The sequence below is a fragment of the Chinchilla lanigera genome, unplaced genomic scaffold (assembly GCF_000276665.1).
Source record: "Chinchilla lanigera isolate Chin_1 unplaced genomic scaffold, ChiLan1.0 scaffold00181, whole genome shotgun sequence".
NCBI lineage: Eukaryota > Metazoa > Chordata > Mammalia > Rodentia > Chinchillidae > Chinchilla > Chinchilla lanigera.
In genome coordinates, this window is record NW_004955582.1 from 393,269 (window position 1) to 416,260 (window position 22,992).

Here is a 22,992-nt window from a genome sequence, read left to right on the forward strand (position 1 = left end):
AAGGTGTTTCCCTAAGTTTTCTCTCAGTGCAGGAATTTATATACAGGAATGCTATTGATTTTTGAGTGTTGACTTTGTTTCTAGCTATATTACTGACTTTGGTTTTTAAATCTACAAGTCTTTTTGGAGGCAGCTTTGGGGTCTTCTATGTAGAATATCATGTCTTCTGTGAGTAATGATAATTTAACTTCTTTCTTTCCTATTCTTATTCCTTTTATTTCTTTTTCTTATTTAATTGTTCTGGCTAATGTTTCCAGAACTATATTAAATAGGAGTGGTGACAGTGTACAACCTTGTCTTGTTCCTGATTTTAAAGAGAAAGATTTCAGTTTTTGTGCATTTAGTATGATGTGGGCTGTCAGTTTGTCATGGATGTCTTTCATCAGGTTGAGGTAAAGACTATCTATTTCAATTTTTTGTAGGGTCTTTATCATGAATGGGTGTTTCACTTTGTCAAATGCTTTTTCTGTGTCTATTGAGATGATGATGGGGTTTTTGTCTTTGGCTCTGTTGATATGGTATGTTACATTTATTGATTTGTATATGTTGAACTATTCCTGCCTTCCTGGGGTGTATCTTGTTGGTCATCATGAATAACCTTTGTGATTTGCTTCATTCTGTTCGCTAGTATCTTATTGAGGATTTTTGTGTTTATGTTCATTAGTGATACTGGCCTGTAGTTCTCTTTTTTGGTGGAGTCCTGCTCAGGGTTTGGTATCAGGTACTACTTTTTTCTAGGAGTGACTTTGAGAACATTGCTTCTCTTTCAGTATTATTAAAGGGTTTCATCAGTAGTGGCATTAGATCTTCTCTAAATTTCTTATGAAACTCAGCAATAAATCCATCAGGACCTGGACTTTTCTTTGTTGGTAAGTTTTTCGATTTCATTGACTGATATTGGGCTATTTTGAATTTTTATATCTTCTTGATTTAGTTTTGGCAAGTTGTATGTATCTAGGCGTCCGTCCATTTTTTTCTGTGTTTTCTATCTTATTAGAGTATAGGTTCTTAAAGTAGATGTATTGATGATTTTCTGGATTTCCACAGGATTTGCTGTGATTTCACCCCTTTCATTCCTAATTGCATGAATTTGAGTCTTCTTTTTCTTCCATTTGATAAGGTTGGCTAAAGGTATATCAAAGGTATACTAGTCTTTCAAAGAACCAACTCTTCGATTCATTGATTCTATGTATTGTTTTCTTAGTCTTTTTTTTTTTTTTTTGGTTTTTCTCCGGTACCAGGAACCGAACTCACGACCTTGCGCTTGCCAGGCAAGCGCTTTTGCCGCTGAGCTAAATCCCCAGCCCTTGTTTTCTTAGTCTTGATTGCACTAATTTCTGCTCTTATCTTTCTAATTTCCTCCCTCACACAAGCTTTGGGTTTGACTTGTTCTTTTTATAGAAGTTTATGGTTCAAAGTTATGTAGTTTATTTGAGCTCTTTCTGTCTTTCCGATGTGAAAATTCACCACTATAAATTTCCCTCTTACAACTGCTTTCACTGCATCTCATAAGTGAGAAACTATTCAAACCCTGAAAGAAAACAAGCTCCAACTCTGTCTTCTAAATCTGATATTCTATATTTCCCTTTGTTTGATCTCTTTGTATACTTTCAGTTGAATTTTTGATCTTTCGATATCTATTTGGATCTATCTCTTGGCATCTATGTTTTTTTCTATGTTGTCATTCATGGTTTCTGTTGTTTTATAAACTCATATATTTTTGAAATCTATGTGTTGTGGATTTACAACTGGTTGTTGTCTGGTCAGCTGGTAACTCTCAGGTGAACTGACCAGTGTGGTGTTGGGTGTGGGAGTCCCACTTGAGGATTGTTGCCAACAAAATAGAAAGGAAGAAAGGTTTATTTAGCTCACAGTTTGTGCAAGTTTCAGTCCATAATCAGCTGCCTCCAAGGCAGGATGGCATAGCAGAGAAACAACAGTTCATGGCAGTAGAAAACAGCAAAAGCAAAAAGAAGAGAAAGGCAGGAGCAGAAAGAGTAGGCCTCTTTGTCTCCTTTATATTGTATTCAGGTTACCCACCCCAGGCCGAACATAGCACTCCAACCCATAATCCCAGTATTGTACCATGAATCAATCAAAAACTAGAAGCCATCCCCATGACTGCATGAGGCTTTGGGGGGACACCTAGACACAAACCATAACATTCCACCCCTGCCCCCTCAAAGGTTCTTGTACATGCCTTTATACAAAAGGCACTGTAGCCCACCTCTAAGAGTTGCCAAAGTCCTAGGAGTTTCAGCATTTCTGAAAAGTCCAAGTTCCAAGTCTCCTCCCAGATGTAAGCAAACTCTTAGCTGTGAGCCCTGTACAAAATGAAAAGTTAAATACTTCCAACATTCAATGGTACAATACAAACATTACCATTCCAAAAGTTACAGACAGGTTGATACAAAGGAATGGGACCAAAGCAAGTCCAACATCCAGCAGAGCAAACATTAAGTCCTGTATGTCCATATGGAATACCTCTCTTACCACAGAGCAATCTGTGGTAAGTTATGAGGTCCAAAGGGCTTGAGTGGCTCCACACCTATGGCAGTTCTGGTGGTTGTAGCTCCCATGGCTTATCTCTTAGGCCAACTCTGCTCAGTCCTTTCAACTTTCCTTAGATGATCCACATTCTTGGCATTTCAAGCTTCTGGGGTTTTTCCCTGAACCTTTGGCTTCACACTCATGTCTTCACACAGTGTCGTCTCAGAGGCATACCACCTGGCTTCCCAAGCCTTCTGAAATCTAGGTGGAAGCCTTCTTACCAAACTCTTGCATTCTGCATGCACCTAAAACCAGCACCATGTGGATGATGACTAGGTCTGCTGTCAGCTGGAGCAGTAGCCTGGCTTTCTTCTTTCTTGGCTGTAGGGGTCGAGTGCCTAGATCACTGAGCACTCTGAACCTGATTCTGAGGAACAAATTCTGTATGGCACCACCATTTTGGAACTTGGTGCGGCTGCTGCCTCCATTCTGGAACATAGTGGAGCTGCCACCATTCTTGAACATGGTGTGGCTGCTGCCATCCTTGAACATGGTGCTCTGTGGCTTTCTCCTTAAGGCAAAGTCTTTCACTTTTGGAAGTTTAAGGCTTCAAAGGGTGGAGACTTGCTGCTTCTTTTAATGCCCTCAGGTCATCTTTTATGTTCTGTTGTTCCTTCTCAGCAATTGAGAGCTCCTCAACTCTATCTTTGCATTCTACAGTTTTTCTGAAGCTTCCTTTCTGGCCAAGCTCACAACATTTTAAATAATCCTGCTGGGCTCTTTGCTCTTGATTCTCAACATAAATCTGGCCAAAAGCTCCCAACAATAGTCATCCATAACCTCCACATTCATCTGCCTTGAAATTTGTTCTGCCAGATTAATTAGTTCACTGCCCTTAATCTGAGTCTCAGGCAAAGTCTCTGGACATGAGCAAAATGCAAAGAAACTTTGCCAAGCCATAACATACATCTTCTGGAGTCCAGTAGCCAGTGCAGTCCTTTTTCCCAGCAGAAACCTCCCAAGCCCAATCTTTACCAGCAGGATTTGTGTCAGCCTTCTGGTCTTCTGAGCTCTGACCAGAATCTCCCATACAGACCAGCCTAATGTGTTCCAGCACTACTCTTTCAGGTGACATCTCTGAACCTTTCCAAACTCTTCCCACAAGCCGTTCCCAAAGGCTCTTGAACCACATGGTCAGGTACAGTCACAGTAATAACTTCACTTCTCTGGTACCAAATTCTGTCTTGGTTACTTTTTGCTCGTTGCTGAGACAAAATACCTGAACACTCAAGGTTAACAGAGGGAAGATTTATTTAGCTCACAGTTATGGATGTTTCAGTTCACACTCACCTAGCTCCAAGGCAGAGTGACACATGGCAGAGGGCAACAGTTCATGGTGGCTGCAAACAGCAGATACAGCAAGAGCAAAAAAAGAGGAGCAGGAGCAAGCATCTTTCCCTCTCTTATATTGTATGCAGGCTATGCCCCACAAGGGTGTAGTACCCACACCTATAATCCAGCATTGGACCATGAATCAATCAGAAACTCCAGAAGGTTGCCCCATGACTGCCTGAGGCTTTAGGGGAACATCTAGATCACAAACCATAACACTGTTTCTAGGCTAGATTCATTGGGCATATCTTTTGTTTTGATTGTCATTTCCTTTTATACCTGAGAGATTCTTTTTTTATATCCATCTCCATTTGTATTTTTACTCCTATCATTTTAGAAAATTCCTGTGTGTGGTTTCTGCTTTCTTTTATCTCTTTGTGGTCTGGATGGACTGGAGTTCTGGGCTTGCATTTTGCTTCTGTGTCTTGTCATTTTCTATTTTCTGTATTGATCCTTATAGATTTCTTATGGTAGATAGCTTTATCACTAGTAGCATGACTTTCCTAGGAAGTATCCTTTCTTTAGAGATGTTTTCTAGATATAAGTGGTTCTAGGTCTTTGTGCATATCCCAAGAATTTACCTTCCAAATTTATAAAGGATGAGAAGTTTCTATTTGTTTAGCTCTGCCCACTGTCCTTTTGTACTGGACAGTGGTGATGTTTATTACCTCACGAAATCATAGGGTTGTCGTAGATGGGAGAGAAACTGATTACAACATGTTTGACATCTTGGCTAAAGTAGTACAGTTAGCAAGAACAGTAACATCCAGCACAGCCTAGCAACTGACAAACTGTGGTAACTGTTAATTTGGTACCTTTAACCATAGGAAGTAGTTATGTAGTTAAATAATGAAACCCCACATGTACCAGGAACTTGTATGCAATGAATTTCCTCTTGGTAGATTTATTTTACCTGCTAGTTCAGCTGGCCTCTGGGTAAATAGCGTCCTACCACTGCTGGGCCACTCCTGCTGCTACAGCTGGTGCTGCTCGCCTGCGCAGTGCTGGGCTAGGCTGGGATAGTACTGTTCCTGCTGCTGCCTGGGGTGCTGTGGGGCCAGGGTGGCCTGTGGTGACTTCTGCTGGTGTCCCAAGTGCTCCTGGGCTGCTTAGATTCCTACATTTTAATTGAAGTTAGATACAGTATATGTATGCATATATCAGTTGTTGGCAAATTGTGTTTTTAGTTTCTTTCCCCTTCCCTTCCTTTTCTCTTTTTTATGTTATCAATTTGGAGTTAACAAAACAGCACAAAGAGTCACTGTGTTTGAGATATCCTTCTGTACTACCCTGTGAACATAGTTTGAAATTATTCATTGAACACAAAATTTATTGGTGCATTTGAAAAAGATTTAGGCACCCAGCTTCTTTGAGGTTTATTTTTATAGTAGGTCCATGAAGTGCTAATTAGTGGTATGTGTTCCTTTCTTAACTTGACTCAAGGACAAATTAAAAAATTTCCTTCACATTTCAGTATATGTTAAATATCACTTTGAGAATTCCTGAATTTTCATTTAGATTTTAAACTATGGGTTTAAAATAAGTATCTCTTCACTCTTGGTGTATTTAAGGCTTTTGTACTTTGGTGTCAGATAAAGTTCCTATTGCTAATATGTTGTATATTAAAGATGATATCAGTCACATTATTTGGAGGTCTCTAGTCTGTGCAGTTTTTTCCTACTTGCAATTTCTTTCCCTTAAGAGAAATTTCCTGAAGATAAATGATTGAATTCACAGAAATGTATGCTTAAAAACTTTATGAAATGGTTAAACTGCCTTCCAGAAAAATTGTATTATGTTACACTCCTAAGATCAGCTGGATTTATTAAATCTTTTAAAAATTTTGACACTGTTACATAAAAAAGTTCTCATTTTTTAATTTGTGCTCCTAAATCCTTTGTTAGCATAAACTTTTTGTTACTTTATTAGCTACCTTTATTTCTTTGTTACTTTAAATGTAAAGTTTATATTTTTTGATAATAAACTTTATTAATTGCTTTTTTATAATTTGAGGTTCTCATGGTAAATTTAGAATGGTCTTTACTGTACAAAGTATTACATTTTCTGCTGAGTCATTTTGACCCTTTTTAAAATTCTCAAATGCTGCTTCAATGCATATTTTAATACAGTAAAGCACATGCTTGAATTGTACAAATTGCTGAATTTTAGTGTTTCAATATGTTAGTGAAATCCTGTTCACAGTCAAGATGCTGAATATAACCATTACCTCTGACTTTCCTATACCTCTTACTAATCCCTTATCCCCTTTCCCCAAGCAACCACTGGCCATATTTTGTCCTGCTGGTTAGTTTGTATTTAGAATTTTGTAAAATGGAATTATGTAGGATGTGCCCTTTTCATCTCTCTTTGCACATTACTTCACCAGATGTTTGATTGCACATTTATTTTCCTGCTTTGAGGCATGCATTTTTCACTACTAACAGTTCTTAGCAGAAGAGTTCTTAATTTTTATTAAGCATAGTTTTACATTTTTGTATTTTTTTACTTCTGACATTTTAATAAAATTTTTAGTGTACAGAAAAGTTGAAAGATTTTTAAATTAACATTTGTTTCAAACCTACCATTGAGATTCTAATTCATTTTTTAAAGAGAATAAAAAAACAGTAACAATAACAACAGCATATTCTAAAACAGAACAACACAACAACAATAAAAATGATACAGGGTTTCAAAACAAAATGATAGGAATTAACAGTGATTGTTAGGTTACATATTGTTGTCTTCAATGAAGTTGTTCAGATTACCAGATGTAAGAATGCAAGATTGATCAAACTATTAAAGAGAAAAAAACTAATAAAAAAAATTAGAAATGATACCGAGCTTCATTAAACAAGGTGGTAGGAATTCGCCAATGGTTGTTATATTGCATATTGTTGTCTTCAAATTAGTTGTTCAGATTACCAGATATAATCATGCAAAATTGGCAAAGGAAAAAACATTTAAGCATTAACTGTTCCTTTCAATAAAGCAATAGACAGATTTTTTTATTCTATTGATTTACTGATTTATTGTATTTTATTATGTTTTAATGTTATATCTGAGAAATTTTTACCTAACCAAAGGTTAAACAGATTTTCTCTTGTTTTCTTTGACTGTGAGAGTGAATGTTCAATTTTTTATTATTAGGTATGTTTTAGCTGTAGATATTTACCAGATGCTTTACCAGGATCAAGAAGTTCCCTTGTATTCCTGATTTACTGCCTGAGTTTTATTGGAAATAAATGTTAGATCTTAAATAGAGCTTTTCTGTATCAATTAAGAGTTTGATACCATTTTTGTGTTATCCCAACTGTGCCTTGTTGAGACAAAGCATATTTGGTCATGATCTATTATCGTCTCATGTATTATTAAAATTAATTTGCCAAACTTAGTTTAGAATTAACATCTGTGTTCATTTTGGATATTGATTTGTAATTTAGTTTTGTTATAGTTGGCATTCATGTGTGCTTTGTGGAATAACTAAGGATGTATTTTCTGTATTCTAATTTTTTGGAAGAGTTTATAAACTGCTATTATTTCTTACTTCATTATTTCATAAAATTTATAGGGAAGCTATTTATACCTGGTGTTTTGTTTATGGGACAGCTTTTAATCTACAGACTCAGTTTCTTAAGATATAGGAATAGTCTGGTTATCTGTTTCTTCATGAGTGAACTGTTTCATCTTTCAAGGAATGTGTCCATTTCATCTAAGTTGTTGAATCAGTTGCAATAAGATTACTGATAATACTGTAAAACCTTGATTTATGAGCATAATTCATTCCAGAAATATACTTGTAATCCAAAGCACTTGTATATCAATCTAAATTTTCCCATAAGAAATAAAGGAAATTCCAAGATTTAGCTATTAGATATTGTCTTTCTATAAACATGGGTACACATGCCTTGGAGCCAGCTCATTTGGTCTGAAATATCCATAATCTGTGGGCTAAATAAACCTTTGTTTCTCTAATTTTTGGTGTTGGGTATTTTGGTTCAGCGATGATAAAAGTAAGTAAGACATGAATGGATATTGAATTTTGTCAAAGGCTTCTTTTGTATCTGTTGAGGTGATCATGCGATTTTTGTCCTTGCTTCTGTTTATGTGATGGATTCCCTTTATTTGCATGTGTTAAACTATCTTTGTATCCCTGGGATGAAGCCTACTTGGTCATGATGTCTGGTCTTTTTGATGATTTGTTGAATTATTTTGGCCAGTATCGTGTTGAGAATTTTTGTCTGTGCTATTGTTATCCTTTTTGGATGGATGTTTGTATGGTTTTAAAAGTAGAGTATTGCTAGCTTCCAGGAATGACTTGGGAATACTCCTTCCCTTCCAATTTCATTAAAAAGTTTGAAGAGTATTAATGTGAGGTCTTCCCTGAAATTCTTACAGAATTCTGCAGTGAATTCATCCAAAACTGTTTAATAGGTTTTCTCTTTCTACTTCAGTTTCATTGACTATTACTAAATTATTCAGAGCTTTTAATTCTTCTTGGGTCAGTTTTGGTAATTCACATGAATCTAGACGTTTATTCTTCTCCAATTTCCTGACATACAGGTTTGTGATGTAGTTGCTAATAATTTTCTCGATTTTCAGTGTTTGTTGTGATTTCACATTTTTCTTTTTTAAGACCATTAATTTGTGTCTTTTCTTTCCTTATTTTGGTATGATTGACTAAGGTTTTGTCTATTCTTTCAAAGATCTAACTCTAGAATTTATTGATTCTTTGTATTGTATTTTTATTCTTCATTTCATTGATTTCTGCTCTGATCTGTATAATTTTCTTCCTTGTATTAGGTTTGAATTTGGATTGTCCTTGTTTTTCTAAGACCTTTGGATGCAACATTAGGTTATGTGTTTGGGCTTACTCTATTTTCTTGATGGAAGAATTCACAGCTTTGAACTTCCCACTTAGAACTGCTTTCATTTTGTCCCATCAGTTTTAGTATGTTGTACTTGCAATTTATCATTTAAGTCTAAGAAACTCTCTTATTTTCCCTTGTTTTACTTTGTAACCATTGTTAAAGAGAATAGTGTTTCATTTCCATGCACTTGCATATTTTCTGTCGTTTCATTTGATATTGATTTCTAGTTTCATTGTATTGTGATCTGATAACATGAATGGTGAAATTTCAGTTCTTTTGCATTTACTTCAACATCCTCTGTTGGCTAGTTCGTGATATATTTTGGAGAAAGTTTCATGTGCTCCCAATTGGAATGTTTATTCTGTGGTGCTGGGTGAAACACTCTGTAGATATCTATTAAGTCCATTCATTTCAAGGTTTTTTAAGATCTTATATGTCTTCATTGATTTTTTTTGTTTAATTGATCTGTTTGTGATAGTGTGATAGTGGGGCATCCATACACTTCATTATAATTCTGTTAATGTTTATCTGAACTTTTATTTCCAGTAGTACTTGTTTTATGAAGTTGTGTACACTGTTGTTTGGTGCATATATGTTAATAATTGTTACTTTTTCTGTTTGATTGTTCCCTTTACTGATATGTATATGTATATCTATATCTATATCTATACACATGTTCTTTGAAGTCCATTTTGTCACATTTCCTTTATTCTTTTTTTTTTTTTTTTTTGTAATTTTTTTTGAGATGGGGTCTTGCCTTGTAATTCAGGCCGGCCTTGAAGTCTCTTTGTAGTCCAGGTTGGCCTCAAACTCACACTGATTCTCTTGCCTCAGCCTCCTCCGTGCTGGGAGTACAGGTGTGTACCACCATGCCTGGCTTTTTATTCATATCTTTATGGACACTTAGGTTAATTGTAGATGTTGAGCATTGACCAATGCTGCAGTGAACATGGTAATTCTTTGATACACCTATCAATTGATTTTACATATATACTCATTAGTAAGATTTTGGGCATATATGGTATTTCAGTTATTAATTTTTTGAGAAACCTCATTCTGCTTTAAATTTTTTTTGTCAAGCTTCCATACTCTTCCATAATAGCTATACTAATTTACATTCCCAGTCACAGTATAGAAGGACTCAATTTTCTTCTCATCCTTCCAAAACTTATTATCTTTTATCCTTTTGATAATAGCCATTTTATAGGTATGAGGTGATATCTCATTGTGTTTTTATGTGTATTTCCCTAATGAGTATTGAATATTTTTTCATATCTAATGAGTATTGAATATTTTTTCATATCTGTACTATTAATTTTGTGTCTTCTCTGGAAAATATTTATTAGATTCTTTGCTCATTTTTATAGCAGGATATTTACTTTATTATTTGTGAGTTATTTGAGATCTATACATATGTTTGAAATCAACCTCTTATCAGATGAATGGCTTGTGACTATTTCCCCCCATTCTGTAAGTTGTCTCTCTTTTTTGTTCTCTCCTTTCTATGTAGAAGGTTTTCTTGGACATAATCTCTCTTGTATTTGACTATTGTTGCTCATGTGTTTGGTGTGTTTTTAGGTCATGTGTTTAATTCTTTTTGTTTGTTTTTAAATTTTGTTTTACTGTAGTTGTAGGGCTCATACCTAGACTGCATGCATGCCAGGGAACTACTCTGCCACTGAGCCACTTCCCTAGCCCATGTTTAAGGCTTTAATTCATATTGTTGCTTTTTGTATATGGAATAAGCTAAGGGTGCAATTTCATTCTCCAGCATGTAGATCTAATTTTTACAATATTACTTGAAAAGATGGTCTTTTCCCTGTTTTGTGTTCATAGTATCTTTGCTGAGGATATATTGGCAGTGAATATATGCATTTTTTTCTTGGCTCTCTCTTCTGTTTCTCTAGTTGATATGATGGTTTATGCCAGTATCATTGGTCTGATTAATATAAATTTGTAGATTTTGAAAACAGATAGTGTGATGTCCTCAGTTGTATTTTTTTTCCTCTCCAGATTGCTTTGTCTGTTTAAGGTGGTTCTATTTGAATTTTAAAATTGATTTTTGTGTTTCTTTGAAAAATTTTATCAAATTTTAACAAGTCGGCACTGATTTTGTGGATTGCTTTGGATAGTATGGACATTTTAAACAGTATTATTTCCACAAATCCATGAACTGAAACCATTTATTCTTCAATTTCTTTCCTAGTGCTTTATACTTTTCAGTATACAAGTCATTCACCTATGTTAAGTCTATTAGTAAGCATTTTTTGTAGCTATTTGTGAATGGATGTGTTTTCTTGCTTGTACAGGTAGTTCGTTTTTAGTTTATTAATTTTTGAATAATGAGTTAGTATCTTACAATCTCCTAAACATTTATTAGTTCTAAGACCATTTTTTGGTAGTTTTTAGGGTTTTCTGTATAAAGATCATATTAGCTGCATATAGAGACAATTTAAGTTTTTTTTCTAATTTGGCTGCCTTTTATTTACGTCTCTTTCCCAATCACTCTGTGTAGGGCATCTGGTCTTGTTGGATAGAAATGATGATAGTGGGTGTCCTACTCTCCTGCTTTTATAGGAAATGCTTTTAACTTTTCACTACTGAGGATGGTCTTAGCTGGGGGTTTGTAATGTGTGGCTTTATTGGGTTGAGAAATATTCCTTTTACATCTAATCTGTTGAGAGGAGATCAAGTCTTCATTACATTATTGTACTTTTCTATGGTTTTTCTAGTCACTGTTTCATTTATTATTTTTATCCTTTTGTTTACTGTCCTTGATTTTATTCTTTAGTTGTAGTTCCCTGAGATATAAAGTTAAATTGTTTGAGGTTTTTCTTCTTTTATATATAGGCACTTATTGCTAGAAACAAACTTTTTAGATTAACTTTATCAAATCCTATAAATTTTGATATGTTGTGTTTCATTTTTGGCTGAAGATATTTTTGAATTCCCTTCTTAATTTCTTCATTTGGTGGTTTATAGTCTGTATTAGTTACTTTTCTCATTGCCAAGCAAAAATACCTAACACCCAAAGTTAAAGGAAGAAAAGTTTATTTGGCTCACAGTTTGTAGAGCTTTCAGTTCATAGCTGGCAGGTTCCAAGGCATGCTGACATGGCAGAGCAGCATTGCAGAGGAGAAACAGATCATGGCAGGCCAAAGAAAGAAATCAGCAATGCAGCAGGCTACAAGTAACCAGAGACAATTCCAGCTTGCTTTATGTCCTTTATAATTTTATCTAGGCTACCCTTTGGCCACATAACACTGTCACCCAAGGTGTGTCATCCTTAATCCTATGCAGAACTATTTAGTAATCACATACCCTTAATCCCAGTAACACACACTGTAGATCCAGGTACCTCTGTAAAAGCCCCACCTATGACTGCATGTCGCTTTGGGATGGGGACAGCTAGACTCAAGCCATAACAGAACCTTTCTGCTTAATTTCTATGATTGCAAGTGTTTCAAAAATTCCTCTTCTTATTGATTTCTGCTTTATAACATTGTGATTAGAAAGTGTACTGCATTAAATTTTAATGAAATTGATTTCTAGTTTTATATCATTTTTGTCACAAAATATAATTTTAATCTATATTTGCTAAGACTTGTTTTATATTCCAAAATATTACATATCCTACAGAATGTTCCATGTGCACTTGATAAGAAAGTGCTTTCTGCTTCTGTTGAGTGGAATATTTTGTATATGTATGTCTAGATTCATTTGGTCTAAGTGTAATTTAAGTTCAATATGTTTTACTGGTTTTCTGTTTGGATAATATGTCCTTTTTCAAAGTGAAGTTTTAAAGTCCTAAACCATTGCATATTGCTATTCCCTCACCCCAATTTCTTTTATGATGTGTGTGTATACATTTACTTTTTCTATCCTCTTGATCAGTTCATCCCTTTAACATCATATATTATCTTCATTGTTTTTTAAAAATATTTGTACTTAACATTGGTATTATCAGATTTATGCCTTTCTACCCATCCATTTTCATGAACTATGTCTTTTTTCATTCTTTTATTGTGGCTTATTTGTTTATTTAACAATGCTTTTGTTGTTGCTGGGAACCAGTACCAAGACTGCACTGCATGTAAGGCTAGCACTCTACCACTGAGGTATATTCTACCCTGCACTTCTTCATTTTGAGCCTGTGTGTGTTTTGAGAGGTGTAATTAATCTTACAGGCACCATATCATTTGGTATTTTCTTTAAAAAAAATCTATTCAACCATTTAATATCTTCTTATTAAAGAACTTAGTCCATTTATATCTGAAGTAGTTGTTATTAGGACTGACCACTGCCATTTTTTCCATTATTCTCTGGGTGTTTTGTAGGTCTTTTGTTCCTTGCTTTGTCTCTTGACGTATTCATGTGTAATTCACTATTTTCTGTAGTTGCATATGTTAATTTCTTACTTTTTATCTTTTTTGAATATACTATGTTTTTGCTTTGTGATTGCCAGGCACTTACTTGAAAAAAGTCTTTTAGTTATCACAGTCTACTTTAAATTGTTCACATATTAACTTTCATTGCAAACAAAAAATCTAAACTTTTCTTTCACCATCCCTTACATTTTATGATATAGACGGTATAAATCTCTTGTATTTGAATATTTACATCTTCCTCTAGATTTCTAATTTCTCTTGCTAATCTTTCTTTAAATAATGTTTCTACACCTTTTTTCCTTCTCTTGCATCTTATGTTCTGTTTATATTATGTCTTTTGACACTGACCTTTGAATCTTGTAGGCATTCTTTATTCTTTTCCATCCTTTCCTTTACTGTCACTGTACATTCTCAAGTAAAGAGTCTTGAAGTTGGCAGATTCTTTCTTTCTCTTGCTTATTTCTGCTGTATATTGCTTTGTTCTGTTTTTCATTTCCTTCATTGTATTTTTTAGCTCCAGATTTTTAAAGTGATTACTTTTTCATGGTTAAACTTGTCATTTTATTCATTTGTTGTTTTTGTGACTTTGATGAACTTCTTTTTTGTGCATTTTCTTGATGTCAAGTATTTTTAAATTCTTGATTTGACACTGTGATCTTTTGGTGATGATGTGTTTCTTTATTTATTTTTGATGTTATGTCTTACCTTATGTTGAATCCTGTGCAGTTTTTGGAGCAGTCTTCTCTTTTTGATTGTGTGCTGGTTTCCTTGTTAGAAAGTGAGAGGATGCTGGCTGGATCAGGTGGAGAAATCTTGGCTCTGGTAAGGGCATAGCTAAGCTGTCCCTGTGTAGCTTTGTCAGCTGAGGTTGGTGTAGGTGAGTTCTGCGGGTATCCTCAGCTTCCAGCTCTGTATGTATTTTCAGCAGCAGTGAGAGTTATTGGGGGTCCTTTCTGGCAACAGTAACTAGATTTTTTCAACTGTGTTTTTGCTTTCTCAATAGGGAAATCATGGGTTAGAGGATTCCTGACTTGTGGGCCCACTGCCAGAGGCATGGTATCTGATGAATGATGCCTATTCAGTGGCCATGAAGCCATGTCTGAAGCTGCCCTGGCTGTGTGTGTCTGGGGTCCAGAGCATTCCAGGTGCTGGTAACCTCATTTACTAGTGGTAATTGTATATATGGTTTTGCTGCTTGTGAAGATCCTAACAAGTCAGGGATGAAACTATGTTGTGTTCACAGTTATTGAGGCTCTATGTAAGGGTTGGGTCCTTGTTCTTTATGGCCACTGAGTCATGGCTGAGAAGCAGGCCCAAATTTTCAGGGAGATATCTTGGCTCCCAGACCTGGCAATCTTGGCAGTGGCTCCAAACATCTGGGGCAAGCACAGGCCTTGTGTAGCCACAGAGCCTGCTTCTAGAATGTGCACACTCACTAGCTTGTGTGACTCAAGTCAGGCAGACACCGAGATGTGGAAGAGGTAGTAGCATCTTTGTCCTGGGGTGGCATAGCAGGGGTTACTCTCCAGTAAGGAGTTGTCCTGGACAACCACATAACCAAATACATCCCCTCTGGGCTTCCCAGACAGGAGTTACTGCTGGTTACTTTAGTGACAGAAGATGTTGTTGTCCTCAGGGCAGCAGGCCATTTGATTTGTGCTGCTTAAATTGCATGATTGACTGCAAGAACCTCTCATTTTCTTCTTTTTTCCAAGCATGTGTGGGCATCTCAGGTATGCTGATATCATTTGCTACCCTTTCTCTATTGCTGCTGATTCTTAAATGTGCCTTTGACCTCTTACAAGGTGATTTTGACTTGTTAAAAGCTTTCTGTCATTCCATTTTTCCATAATTATTTTTTCAGAAAGATGAAGCCTGGTTTCACCACTTTGGTTGTGTCCTTTATTCTCAGTGATATTGCTTCACATTTTCTTTTGCCATATTGCCTGTAAAACTGATAGCTGGATCTAGAGTTAGTAGGGGTAATATTATTTTAGCCAGGGATACCCACTGATGGTAGTTAGTAAATACTTTTATCAATCTGTTTCTCTTTTATGTTTGATGTCATTGATATTCAAATATTGAGACGTACTGGTTTCTTAATGACAAAAATGGTGATATCCTATTTCTTTCAAGCTTTCTTCAATTTTTAGCTGAAATATTCCCATACATAGAACCTTCCCTTTAAATTCAAAGTGGTACAGTTTGAGTAGGCATGTTGGAATAAAATACTTGGTCCTTCCTCTTTATGATTTTTAAAAATATGGATAGTTGTGACTTAGAATGGTTTGACTAATGATTTTTCAGTATTATGATGGAGTTTAATGATGGTATGAAAGTGATATGCATTCAATAAACTTTTGATCTTTTCTGGGACTAGCGATTAGTCAGATGACACTCTGGTCATGCTGGGCTGCACTAAGGTGCAGCTTCTATTCAGCCCCACAGTCACGAAGGTAAGCAGTCCATATGCAGTGGGGTGTTGGTTGCCAGTATTCAGCAAATTATTTGAGATAATTCCTTGTTATAAAGTAGGCTTTGTGTTAGCTGATTTTTCCCAGTTGTATCAATTATAACGTTAATGTTCTGAAGCACAGTTAAGGTAGGCAAAGCTAAATCATGATGTTTGATTGGCAGGTGTATTAAATCCTTCTCCAAATTATGATATTTTCAACTCATGAGGGATTTATTGTGACATAACCCCATTGTAATTCAAGGAACATATGTACTTAAAATAAATAGAATTGATCCTTGAGCATCCTCTGATAGTGGCATTTATTTTTCTTTTTAGTATCTCCATAAACACATGCCTTTAAATATATTTGATGTTTCAGTAATAGCTTTACATTGTTATCTCCTTTGATAGGCAAGTAATTGTATTTGTGGCCAATGGTAGTCTCCTGATGTGGACACTCTAGCCTTTTTCAGGGAACCCTGCTGGTTGCTGATGGCTTCTGTATCCTCTACTGTGGTGATGCACCTAGGTTCATCTTGTGTATGTTCTACCTCAGAGTTGGACTCAGTCCAAGGAAATGAAATCATCCTGGAAGGTTATTGTGTGGCAGAAATTCCAACTATTAGGAGCTATTGTGGAAATCTAAGCTAATATACTGTAGTATAGCTTATATATGGCGTTTGAATTTGGCTAATGACATAAAATCTTATTAATCAAGGTTTGTATTTTAAATGTTAAGTGTTAATTTACCTCATGGTTATGGAAGGGGTGATTTTTTCCTGTTCCTGTAGGCTTTTCCAGCCAGCCAGATGATGATCAGGTGAACGTGATGGGTTTCTGCTTCTTGGGAGGCTCCCGAGTTACTCTTCTGGCTTCCAAAACCTCTCGTAAGTGAAACTATGTTGGATGATTTTGAAATTGTCTACTGAGGATGCCACACCACAGAGCATTCTCACATTAGTGGTTTTTGCAAGGGTGAGGGCACTTTTTACTTGGACACCAAAAACTAAGAGCCACTGTAGTAATTCTATTGGGTGTAAAAATTATGAATTATGATTATTTCTTTTTAGAGGTATGAGGGTGCAGTTTGGGGCTGAGGGGGGTTTGAGAGAGCAGTGTAAAGGAATTGAAAAATGTTTTTAACATAGATTATGTTAAAGAAGGATTTTAGGAACTCCTAGAAATAAATTTTTGGGAATATTATTCTTATATCTCTCATTGGACTTCGGCAAAGATGAAGGTGAAAGTAAATGCCTTGTGCTGAGATTAAAGTAGCAGGAAAAACAGTAATTTTGTAGTCAAGTTTGAATTTCGGTTTTAAATAAGCTTTATTAACAAGTACTTTTTGTGAGAATATTTCAAACAAATCAAAACTGACTTCTGATATATATAATATACTAAAGGTACTAGACTATTGTATATACCTTTCACGAAAACAGACTAAGACTACTAAGAAATATTTAACAAATTTGTATGGGGCCAAATCTATGTTTAGTTTTTACAGAGGGTTTTTCTTTTCTGCTTTAATCATTTGCAGTTGTAGTTGGTTTTTTTTATACTAAATAGAATAAAATAAGGACATCTGTTTCTGAAAAAAGAAACTTATTACAAGAAGATCGTACTGGCTATTACAAAAACCTGTGTTTCTCTTGCTAAGATAGTAACAACTTGGAATGTATATATTGGTGACTGATGAAATAAACTTGGATATTACTGAATGTTCTACACAAGGTGCAGACAACAAAGACAGCTCTGAGAAGCATGAGAAGATTCTGTATTTTTCATGGTCATTATGATTAGTCACAATTGTAGCCTTCTTACATTGGCACCATTTAAAAATTATCTTATTATGGTAAGAACACTTGCTGAACCTGGTTACACAATTCTGTAATCCTAGCTACTTGGGAAACTGAAGCAGGATTGCAAATTCATGACCAACTTAGTGAAAGTCTGTTTCAAAAAGGGCTGGAGATGCAGTTCAGTGACAGAACAATTGCCTAGCATGTGCAGTGCCTTGGGTTCCACCTTCAATTCTGATAGAAAAAAAAAGCAAGAGAGAAGACCCCATTACTAGAAGGTGTACCCTCTTAACAAAGTTTTAAGAATATCATACAGTAATGTTAACTACAGGTACTTGGCACCATTTTGCTTTGGTTAGCTTTAATCTTTATTGGGGACCCCTGCAGTGGGCCCCAGTTTCCTGCAAGGTGTTATAGCACATGGCAAAAAGAAAGAGCAAGAGACAAAATGGCAATGCAACGAAGACCTGGGATGACCAGTTGTTCATGGGGAACAAAAGGCCATGAGGTAGCCAGAACCTTGGTATTTATTGATTACATCTGTCAAGGATAATAGGTGAAAGGCAGTGAGTGTTTCTGGGAATAGTAATGGCAAGCTATCAAGAAGACCAAAGCATTCTTACAAGGATGAGACAAGGGGCAGTAAAGAGATCGTAGTTTCCTCAGGGGAAACTATTAACTATTGCTACTACTTTGCTTGAAGATCCTAATTGTCCTCATCAGGTCTTATCTTACTGTGAGCACCACAGTATCACTAGCTGTAGGATTTCAGCTGTGACCAGAAGAAAGTGGTGAGTTTCTGCATTCCAATCTGGTTCAGAACTTTTGGGCTTGGACATCCTCTAGACTCAATTCATAATCCATGGTCCCCAACCAATCTTCAGTTGAATGATGGGATCATTTAGGTACATTTCTCCTAATTATTCTTTAATTAAACTAAAAAAAGTTGTTGCCAGTATTTTATTGGGAATAATACAGACCTACCTGACTTCATCTGATAGTGCTATAGGATGAATCTGCAACCAAGACCATTTAAAAATAAAAATATTTGTGCAGTTAAGGATATTTATACACTAATATATTATGGTTTTTCTTTTTTTTTTAAGATAAAGTAGCTCTCTAGAGCAGTAATATTGCCCATGATTACCTTACTATTGTCCAAATTTCATCTAATATCCAGAGTTCTTTACCTCCTCTGAGCACATGGCAAAGCCTTGACATAGCCAACTTTGTCGGTAGATAACTAAATATTGATAGGCATTTCCAGTGCAGAAAGAAATATGTGAAAGATTTATGTGATCTGAAGAGAATCCAGAGTATTGCAGAAAGAAATAAAACAAAGTAAGAATGCCTTTATTATGGGCACAGAGAGGACCACAGTAGAAAGGAGGGACATGGAGCTTCTTGGCCTGGCCTGGGGACAAAGGCTAAAAAGGGCTAGGCTGGAGGTGGGGTTTAGGGGGTGGACCACCTGATGTGGCAGACTGGGATTGGGCAGAAACATGGGGAAAAGAAACAGGATATTACAAAAAGCTAAGTAGGAAGTTGTAATTTGCCTCTGAGGAAGAGGGGTGGGGCCTAGCACATGTCCTCCAGTGGCCAGTGCCATATTGGCTCAGCACCATATTGGCTTAGCACCATAGTGACTCAAAAGGAATCTTAGGTAAGAAATCCATCAAATATCTACCCACAAGATATGGGGTGGCCAGGACCTTTTAAACAAGGAGCCAGGTGAAGTATTAAAAACTGACACCTGAAGAGCAGCTGCTAACAGCCTTCTTGTTCCTTTTGACCTCAGTGACTCAAATTCTGGCCTGGGAGATGCCTTTGATAATGAGGACATAAGTGTGAACAGAGTGAAGCTTTCTAGGGTTGAGGCTGATGTTGGTTCTCCTTTCTGCTCCATCATAGAGCATTCATCTCCAGGAAGGGATGAAGTAATTTGTACCAGATCAGTATTTGGTATTTTTCTTTTTCATGAAAAGCACATAGTGTTAATTCTATGAAATGAGAATTAACAGAAATATCCTATATATAGAACAAAATCCAGTATTTCTTCCACAGTTAGCAGTCAAATGAGCAATAAGTCATGTAGAGTTGTCTTTGGTTCTTGGGTGCCATGTTCTGTGGTTTCCACATATTCATTTCCTTTTAAAACTGACTTGATAATGAAAGAAAGCTTCACGCATGCTATGTGGGAATTTTAGTTCAGTTTCCTGATTTTTTATAAACCAAGCAAAGCAGACAAGTGAGAAGAGAGAAAATAAAGGCAGAAAATTAACCAAGGTAAGAATTAAATTAGACTCAGAAATAATACTGTATAGTTGATAGGACAGTAGCAGTGTAAAAATAAGAAAGTACTTTAGTTCCAATTTTCACAATGTTCAAAATATAAAATGAAATAATTTGTTTGGGAGTTGTATAGCCTGTATTGTTGCTGAGTCCAAAATGAAATTTCTCTCATGGATATTTATGAAGAAAATTATTTTGGTAATGTCTACATAATCTGTCTTATAATTACATTGATTATGTAATCATAATTTAGGAATGCCAAATTTCATAGAGCTTTAGAATATAATGGTAAAACTCAGTCACCTAAATACAATTCTGAGCCTAAATTAATTCATTCTAAATTACAGCTTTATGCAAGGATAAATTTAGAGTATCCGGTCTTGCAGGATTTTAGTGTATAGCAGTGATGGTGACTCTTTTAGAGATGAAGTACCAAACTTTAATTCAAAACCAATTTATTAATCGCAAAGCATCAGCACTGCAATTAAACTTTAATACTGTGTTTTTAGTTTAGAAAAAACAACTTTACATTAACATCTTTTATCCTAAAAGAAAAACACAATAACATGTGTGCCATAGGTTTGATACCACTGGGAAACCGTATTTTCAATAAAGACTGGGCAATTAAACCCAATAATTTTGGCTTGAGTAAGATGAAGGAGTTGTGGCTTTATCTAAAAATGAGCAATATTAGAACACGTTTGAATAGTCATTGAAATGTTTGGGTTCAGCAGGAGAAGTGATGATCAATAAGAAGGGGACCACAAAGCAGTGAAATTCTTGAGAAGAAGAGCCGGGATGAGATGCATGTCTCTCCCATCCTGTTCTGGTGCTGACAATTGAAGCCAGGGCTATGTGCATGCTAAACAGTTATTGTACCACTGAGCTAAACCCCAGCCCAAGGAATATACTTTCACAACTCCTCTGCAAAAGGAGGGATTGGGTAATGTCCAGGGAGACTTCATGTATTTGTTGATTGAAAGACAAGAGAGCTTCGATAATGTTTAAATTTGAAAAATAGGCATGACATTGGTTTCCTGGAGGAAAAAATAGCAACTCAGGAGGAAAACAGGCAGTGTTAAATTTCCATTTAACAGTTAGGTCTTGCATTTTGAAGTGAAACCAGTCATCCATGTTAGGTAATTTTCCTGGCAAGTGATTGATTTGTTGGGATCCAAGTAGCTAAACAGATCTTAGATTTTAAAACACAGAAGTACCCAATAACATATTTTTATAAGTGTGATTATAGTGATAAACCATCAAGTGTGAGCTGCAAAAGGGAGATATAAAGATTGGAGACAATTGATATATGCTGAGAAGTAAATGGATTTTATGGATCAAACATCTCTAAGATTGGAGAAGTCAAAGTAGTAGTAATTTCAAAGCTAGTGAACTAGACAAACAAAAGGTGGTAGTCAGAGAATGCGTTAGTTACTGTTGTCAAAAGCTGTTACAATGATGAGCTCATCAGACAAGATGAGACTATGGGGAGTAGGCTGCTAGGACAGAAATTAGGAAAGGAGATGGCACAGTTGTGGATACTGAAAAGGCTTATTTGATGTCTAGCCCAAATGAGTAAGAAAAACAAACACATTCAGACTCATTATTGTGAAACCTTAGAACACTAAGTACCAGTAACCTATTGCTAAAGACTAGAAGGGAAAACTCAAGCCACTCAAGAGCAATACATCAAGATGGCATTTAACTTTCATCAGAATCATTGGCTGTTGTAGGAAAATGCAGACATCTTGTCTAAGATCTTATAGCAGTCATTTTCAGCTTAGAATTCTAGACTCGGTCACATTGGTAGTTAACAAAGAATTTTGAATAGACAAACTCTCAGCCTGAAATGTAGGGTTCAGCAATTGCAGAGAGGAAATTTGTGAAGCCTCAGGTAGGCATTTGAAAAGTGGAAAAGACACCAAATATGTGGGACTTCTCAATATTCTGTAAAGCTAGATATACAAGTATTAGATATACTGGCTAGATCTCCAAATACTATGCTATACTATATGTATCTTGCTATGTAGTGCAGGCTGGCCTTGAACTCATGGCAGTCCTCCTTCCTCAGCCTCCTCAGTGCTATGATTACAGTTGTGTGTGACCATGCCTGGTTACCCTAAAGATCTTTGTATCTAGGGACTTGTGAAATATGCAAGGAACTCATAGAGGGATTTAAAACATTTGGAGGTGTCCCTTAGGAACTATAAATCATGTACCACTATGACACAATAATTAACAATACTAAGAAATTTTACTACCAGAAATAACTTGTAAGATATTTTTCTGCTTTGTATGTTTGAAGCCCTGTACACTTGGGAGGCATAATTAGATTTAATACATTGTGAGATTAGCAATAATTAGCATCTCAGCTATATAGAAATCTTTGTGTATATTTTCTTAGTTTTTCCAATTAAGGCAAAATTTAGATTTTTTTAGAGAGGTTTACAGGATGTAAGTGCACTGACCAGAATTACAGACCATCTTTAGGGGTCTTATATGTTTAGGAAGCAGTACCATGGAGCACAAATAGACATACTACCCAATACTCAAGTGTGTCTCATTTATATAATAAAAAACGGTTTAATCAAAGCCAGTAGACATAGATCAAGTTTTAAATGGTAGGACCAACTCAAAGACAGATGCCAAATTTTGAGCATTTTATGTCGAATGTCTATATTTTTATTGTATAAAAGAGAGCATACCCATTACATACTTTGTTTGTATTAAAATTATGTAGTTTTATTTCTGTAAGCTTAACTTTAAATCTTAGACTTGTAGTGTACTTGATATAGATATATAGGTTATGTTATAAACTAAGATAATAGCTGTTTGTTTAACCAATCATAAGGTGATTATTAAAAACATTTTATAAGCCATATTTAACTTATCTTTCAGAACTCAGTTTAAGTAATCAAAAGCTTAACAGTAGAAAACAAAAGGAATTATGTCAGTATAACAGAGAGCCTTTGTTTTTTAATCTAGTTTTTTAAAGTTTAATCAAGGGCATCTCAGTATCATAAGAGAACTGTATTATTTTAGACCAATATATTTAATAATATATTTAATAACATTTATTGCAGTTTGTTACTGTAAGGCTGAAAAAATGGAGAAGTCCCATTAGTGGATAAAAGCTGGGCACATTGGTTTAGGCAGCTGCCCTTTATCCAGAGGGGAGGCTTGTTCAGTAGTTTTTCCAACCCCAAGATGTCCCTGCTTATTTATCTTAACAATTATTTTAGTTGAATTATGAGAAATAAATTTTATTTAACACCTTTTTAAAGTTATATGTATAGGGGCTGGGGATT

At 35.6% G+C, this 22,992-nt stretch overlaps 1 protein-coding gene across 1 annotated transcript in view; it reads left to right on the top strand.

The window, feature by feature from the left end:
- Nucleotides 1–22,992, top strand: part of Bbs9 (Bardet-Biedl syndrome 9) — a gene marked incomplete in the record, with an annotated part of 405,589 nt that overhangs the window by 170,343 nt on the left and 212,254 nt on the right. Inside the window, 1 exon segment of the mRNA XM_013509769.1 lies at nucleotides 16,385–16,480. Coding sequence (XP_013365223.1) covers nucleotides 16,385–16,480 — 96 coding nt within the window.